The 7,027-nt window shown below is 47.2% G+C and overlaps 1 protein-coding gene across 1 annotated transcript in view; it reads right to left on the reverse strand.

Moving 5' to 3' along the window:
• The window catches only part of slo (calcium-activated potassium channel slo), a 204,307-nt gene extending 199,394 nt beyond the window's left edge, over positions 1-4,913 (reverse strand). Inside the window, 1 exon segment of the mRNA XM_070524382.1 lies at positions 4,432-4,913. Coding sequence (XP_070380483.1) covers positions 4,432-4,785 — 354 coding nt within the window. The 5' untranslated portion in view covers positions 4,786-4,913.
• Between the last annotated feature and the right edge of the window lie 2,114 nt (positions 4,914-7,027).

Consider the following 7,027-nt stretch of genomic DNA (forward strand, 5'->3'; position numbering starts at 1 on the left):
TGGCTGGAGATGTGCCGCCCCGGCCCGAAGGTTGGGACGTCCTCCACCCGAGAAAAATTGTGGGGGAGGGAGCAGACATGTGGGAGGATGAGGGCACGGGTGTCCCACCGGGGGATAGATTGAAGACCGAGCGAGGAGTTTAGAGGGAAGGTATACAGGCTAGATAATGTCGAGAAAGAGTGAAAGTTGCGCTATGGGAGGTCATTGTTGACCTCGCAGACCAGATAATGTGCAGGCACATGACCATGTGCCTACACCCAGCGAACAGTAGCCCTATTCATAGCCGCCTGTGTGCATTCGTTTTAATATAATGCGCACCGCTACGTCTGAGAAGCGAATCTATAAGGCGAAAACATACGAACAAACTATGCCATCTCAGTGAATACTAACCTAAGCAAGAGGTTCCTGTAGCTAAATGATTGCGGTTGTTTGTGAGCCGATAAACTAGTGGAAAAACAAGTCTTACTGAATTGCCAATTTTTTCGTTTGATCAGTTAATAAGTACAAATAGGATATACTGCAGTGTGCGATAATCTGAGAGTGGAAGTTGCGGTGTAAAACGAAATCCTCTTGTCAGGGTTTAAATATGTAATTTTGAAGGTAAAGAACTTTAAGGAAACGTGAAACTGCAGAGGTCTTCAATAACTCTGTTTCATATCTTTTCCCGTCTTTTATTACGTTTGTTCGTACCAGATAAACAGTTTTCTGTCAAAATCCGTCAATGCCATACCTTGTTTATTTCTTTTTATATGTTTTATCATATGGTGCTTAGGAGAAGATGTCACCTTTAATTGGCGTCGGCTACTCCTTTTCACATACAGATTCGCGAATACTAAAGTCCACAGATATCAAAAGGAAATCGCCTAAAAGCACCCAAACTGAAGTCAACTCCGAACCACAGTAACACAATGTTCAGTCACATAAGTACGCTACTTCACTCTGAATGAAGCACGAAAACGCGAAGAATTCAGTACACTGCGCCATAAAACCGTATTTTTCTGTTAAAATTAATGGGACAGGCAGAGCCCTGTAGGAATATCTACCCATGTAAATATAGAAAGGAAAAACGTTTAAAAAGTGAGTGTCATGGCTGTATTGAGTCTATGGTTACAATCCTTCTTTTTGCTCTGAGTGTGCACGTTTCAAGAGGTTTCTTGCGTCAACATGAAACTGCCTGTTGCGCAGCACGAGGCGTCTATTAGAGCATTTTCCGGGCACCAAATATATCCTATGCACGCTGCCTTATCCGTGTCGCAAACACAGGCGCTCACTTGTATCTAATAAGCAAATACCCATCAAATGAAACAAAGAAGGAAACACAAAGAAAAAAAAAACGTGTGCTACTTCACCCGTGGTACTTTTTGCGTATTTTCCTCAGGGAGGCATGACATTTTCAGCAAGCCTGCAAGGACTGCACGCCGCAGCAAACACGTACTCTGCGACTAACTTATAAAAAAAAGAATAAAGTGAACAAGGATGCACCGGCCATCGTGAAGATCACCCTCTCTAAATCACAGTTTCGACAGCGGCGAGCCAGACATAGATTCCGTCGGTGCAGTTATAATGTCATTCTAGATATGCCTATGAATTGCATCACTACACCACTACACATGAAAATTCTTGACCTACTTTATTAATCTTCAATGTTGGGCTGCAGGCTACAGTACGCAACAGCGCCCTGTTAGAAGAAAACCTGCATCACTCATTTTCCTTCATTTCGGTTCCTTGCTAAGTGCAGTACCTTTCGATGTGACCTCGGACAAGCACTTGTGGGTGTTGCCGAAAGAAGGTTTTTCTCGCGTTTCGCCTTCGAACTTACGTGGGAACCATAACTGTACATTGCACATGTTGAAGGAGATGTATCGCCTTCCGCAAGCTGAGAACTTACACTTTTTTGACACTTGCTAACTTCTTCTCGAAACCCAAATTACATCTAACAACGACCTCAGCAGGAACCCAAGAACAAGAAGTAATTGCTTTGTGTAAGTAAGAGAATACTTTGTGTAAGTATTCTCAGCATTGGCTGCACAGCGTACCCGGCTGAAACCCACCCGGAAGGATTTCATGAGATTGATTCCGAAATGAAATTCAGAACACCGCAAGCACGCGCCTGTACTAGATTTCAGTGTTACTCGCGGGCCTGGCGATGGAGCTGGAGCGCTCCCCCGGTCGGCACCCGTTCACACCAAGTACATCCTCCTTAACCCTTTTTGCACCTGATGGCGACAGCCGAGAGGGGTGTTCGCATCCTAATAACAAATAGATTTTTTTTACCATTCCCCCCTTGCGTTTTCTTTGGATTTAACGACTCTTGTTCTGTGTTCCACAAGCGTAAATGATAGCTCATTTCGAACCAACTCTCTGCCCCACAGCACAGCACAACTGTAGCCAAGGTGTTCACCGGCTGCGCGTGAGCTTGCGAGTTCGAGCCGAGCTCGACCGCATTTCAAATACGACGTCGCCCTTGCACTGAGATTTACAAAACTCTGTCAATCATGCACGTTGAACCCTCCAATAGCACAAATTTCACGTGAAAATCACCACATATAACCGAACCACTTCATTTTAACAGAGAGGGACAGCAGAATAATCTGCGTGTGCCACGTGCATTTATTTTTAGAGAAGCTCGCCCGTTCAAGATACGTGCGTCGAATGTACGATAGTGAAGGGTGTACTTTCTGCGCGAGCCATCGATATCAACGTACACAGTGCGTCATAACGCTAATCTCATAAAGACGAGGCGCGCTCACGTCTGTGCGCGACTCGCTCTACGGCACTAATTATGCATTCAGCCCTAGGAAGTAATACGTCATTTCAGTACGAGTGAGATAAAGGAAAACAGCGGCTAAAACATCTGGCGACGCACAGCTGTCAACTTTCGAGAACGAATGCACCGCGCCTGTCTTCTTGCTCAACAACGATTCAATCGCGGAAATGTAATAATTGCGCATAAGCTACAGGATCGGTTTCAGCGAAATACTTTCAAGGTTTTCGTGGTTAGGTTGCCCATAATACTCCCATGAAGCCACGTGCTCGATTTCAGAAGCTAAGCTCAAGGACAATGGCCACTCCATTTCTCGCATTTTCTCGAACGCAGCTGTGACACAGGAAGAAGGTAAATTCGGCAGACTACTGGGTAAATGGGGCTTTTCTAGCGGGATCATATGCATAAATTTATTTATATATCCTAATTCTCCTACAAAACGGGAAATTGGAACTAAAGACGTGCCCTCAAAATGATCAATTAAACGGCAGAGCGTTCGACCATTGAGAAATGGCGCCTTGTCCTCGGTATATACGCGCCATTTACCGCAACAAAATAGTGCTAATTTCGAAACCGTACAGCTTTTCGTTCGTCGCGTAACATTCAATGCAAAATCCGCTACGCAGAAGCCCAGAAGCTATCTTGGCGTTCTCAGTGCACGTAAGAGCAGTCACTGTACGAAGAAATGAGCACTGGCGAGCTTTAAAGCGGTATACAAATCTCTGTGTGCACATCACTTTTCCAGTTGGTATTACTCCATGTGAGCATCATTATTTTTATTTTTTCGTGTGTGGCTAAACTCAAACGGCAAAATAAGCGTCCTACATACTGGTGAATGCAATATTCACTAGGTAGCCCTGGAAAGGGCAGTGCTTACACCGGAAAGTCAACAGGTAGCTTTGTATATATTGTCCAAATCTACGCTAAGCTCGTTCTCGCAATGCTTTCTTGTGTCTTTGCTTTAAAGCCACGTTCTTCGCAAAAACTTAACAGATGGAAGTGCTTTTCTTTTCTGTTTTTCTTACCACATTTAGTCTGTCTTCAAACAAACGACTGGGTGGCGTCAGAGAAAGAGCTGCTTTTGGAACATGTGGTTGAATCTAGCTGCCCTCTCCTCGTCAGCGAGCGAACGCACGGGCCCTATTTTACTTTCTCCTGCTACAATGATCGATGAGAGATGAATGCGTTCTAGCTCCGTTGGTTTCGGCTGCACGTTTGTTCAGGTACCCACACTCCCATATTGTGCTACTTGTATCACCGGTTGCATCAGCGGTGCTGAAACGTTTGACCCATGACAACGCAGGCCATGAGTTCGCTGGTTGCTTAGAGAGCATTGAGTGCCCGGGCAGCAGTTCTGACAAATGTATATAGCGTTTGCGGAGGCGACGCATGTTTGACATCGTGCAAGACGGCTAGAAGTCGTCAAGCACAGAAATTGAAAGAACACGAAGAACCAGACACCTCTTTCCGTATGCCTCGTTCTCGATGCACTTCCAATTTCATCTACCTTCAGCAAGCGTTAAGAACCACCATGTGCCAGGTGCAGCGGTTCCGCTAGGTTAAGTTTTTTTGTACCGTTACTGCACTGGAAGGCGAGAGCCTCCATTGCGAATAAGAGCGGCTGTGACCGTGCCGAGGGGCGGCGCATGCAGAGGAGTGAAACGCACCAGTATCCTGCCTGTGGTGGTCTGTCCCGAGATGAGTTCCCCTGCCCAGTCCTTGGCCTCCGTCATGAACCCGATTTCGGCGGCCCCTTCCCCGCCCTTGCGCTTGGCGTCGGCGGCGCCCGGGGCTGGTTTCTTGGCGGTCGGCTGCTTTGGTGCCCCGGGACTGTAGGCGCCTGCCTTCTCCTTGCGACAGCAGAGGAAGGCCAGGGCTCGCCAGATCAGGATAATGAAGAGGCCCGCCAGGAAGGTGAAGATGCTGGAGAGCAGGAAGCACCACCACTTCCGCTCCCGCATGCACTCCAGCTCGCCCGGCGACATGTTGGGCGCGGGCGACGTCGCCTCGGCAGAAGCCATCGCTGCTCGTGCTCGTCACGCCGCGCATCAGAAGGCGCACATTCGCGCTGGCGGCCCAGCGGGCTCGCACGCTTCGCTCGTAGCTCCTCGCGGCCGCTGCTCGCTGGCGGCAGCCCGTCGTCGGGATCGGTTCCCTCTTCACTGGCGCCGCAGCGCCACGGGCCCCAGCGCCGCAGCACCGCCAGGCGGCGCGCGAGCCGGGGCTAGGGACCCAGGCGCGGACGCCTAGGGACAGCTCCGCTCCGTTCTCCGTCGGAGAAACAAATATCGTACCCGCGAGAGCGCCGGCAAATTGGCGCAGGCCAATCTTGAGAGATTGCAGGCCGCCTTTTGCTCTGTTTCTGCCGAATCCGGCCGAAGCTCATAATGCCTTTCGTGTGCAAGGACGGCTCGCAAGAACGGCAGCCGGCCAATGATGGTATTACGAGAAGGCCGCGGCGCTGGAAGGAACTCCTTACCGGTTCCTTCTTTCTGTATACCCTTGGTTGGCTTACGCTGGCACTTTCATTTTCGCGTGCGTGCTGCGGCTTTCATTAAAAACTCAACCTATCATTCATTCACAGTGTTGAGGAGACATTGTGATGGCACAGCAGGTAAGGGGATGAGGCTAGTCTCTGCTTGATTAATCTCCTATAATGAATCCCATTTTTCCTAGTCAGCGCAAGAATGCGCGTCAGTAATCAGTGAGGCTAATCGAAACCGAGCACACATCTTGGAAATTACTTTTCTAATTGATGTTAACTAGTCTACGTTTTAATTCCCGCTCGGATTAGCTAGCACATAGCTCTCAAGCCAATAAACTTATTCAAATCATTTCAGTCTTTACACAATTTTTCAGCACAAATACCTAAGCCTTCACATTTGTTATTACGGTAGTGGCACTCTTTACAGTGGCAAATGCTGGCTTTAACTTCTGTTATGTTGCCATCACTATTTTGGATGTTTAATCTTATTTCAATTATACTTTATAAACTATTTCAAATCCGCTAACCCCTCGATTAGCGCCAAGCCTTCTGTAATTGGTCAAATATCTCTCTCGCTTATATTTAATCCTGCACGCATATAGTCATATTATTGCATTGAATGACTATAAGCGAACCGATAGTGTTTTAATCAAATAATTTACTTCTCTCCGTTAAAGACGCGTCCATAGCAACTTCTGAGCGTCCATACACGTGAGTCACAGGCCGCGCGCTAATAGTACCGGTGTTTCTTTCTGTTTGCATTTGACGTACAGATTTAGCAAAATGGCACCTTAAAGAATATATGGGTTCATGGTGCGAAAAACGGGAGAACGTAATGGAACACTCTACGCGTATTAAAAAAGCACAGAGCGCTGACAGCCTTCATTATATTGCAGTAACTTCCTCTGTCAAATTTAACTCCATTTCCAAGCGTTCTCACACTTCCCGTTTAAAATGTTTACTCTGCTGGTGCCCAAGCAAAGTAATCGTATATACACTCTATGGGGAAGTGCGATCACGCTCTAAAATGGAGTAAAACATGAGACGCTAAGTTACAACAACGTAATGGAGCTGCCAGCCCTCCCTTCTTATTGAGCAGCAGATGAAATCAGAAGCCGGATTCACAAATAATTTCTTCCGTAAGTGTTGTTTGTTATTGGCCGGTCGCCTTCACTAAAGTACATTGAACAGCATGATTGCATAGCATGTGCTCTTACGAGGAGTTGTATAGCGTATGAACGTTTTTGTGAATACGGGCTCAAGACCTCTCTCTCTCAATTTGCCAATTCTAAGATGGCTCCCGCACGCCTGCAGACCTTCAAATAATGTCAAAAAAAATTTACGCGATCACCAAAATTGTGGTGCATTACTTTGGCACAGTAAGAAAGCTCCGTTTATAAGTTACTAGAAAGCGACACCCAGCAGTCAATGTTCTCAGCCTACATATTTGTCCCCTTATGCTTTTTAAGGACGGATGCCTCCTCAGCCGCAAGCTCCACTCTCCGGCACACTCTCAGTGATGTTAAAACAGAACGAAGAGGAAGAACGACAAAAGAGAGAGGTCATAAGGGAAAGACAGGGAGGTTAACCAGGTGGAGCCCGGTAGGCTACCCTGCACTGGAGAAAGGGGAAAGGGGATTCAAAGATGAGAAGAAAGAGAACACTTTGCGCTGTTACAAAAACAAACGTTTATCGCTGAGTCCGTCACAGGCGGTCATATAGGCTGGTGCACTTCAAGAAATGCAGTAGCGCCTTTGTGGCCTTGCACATAGCAGACG

This window comes from Dermacentor albipictus, chromosome 1 (genome assembly GCF_038994185.2).
Source record: "Dermacentor albipictus isolate Rhodes 1998 colony chromosome 1, USDA_Dalb.pri_finalv2, whole genome shotgun sequence".
In the NCBI taxonomy this organism is placed as follows: Eukaryota; Metazoa; Arthropoda; class Arachnida; order Ixodida; family Ixodidae; genus Dermacentor; species Dermacentor albipictus.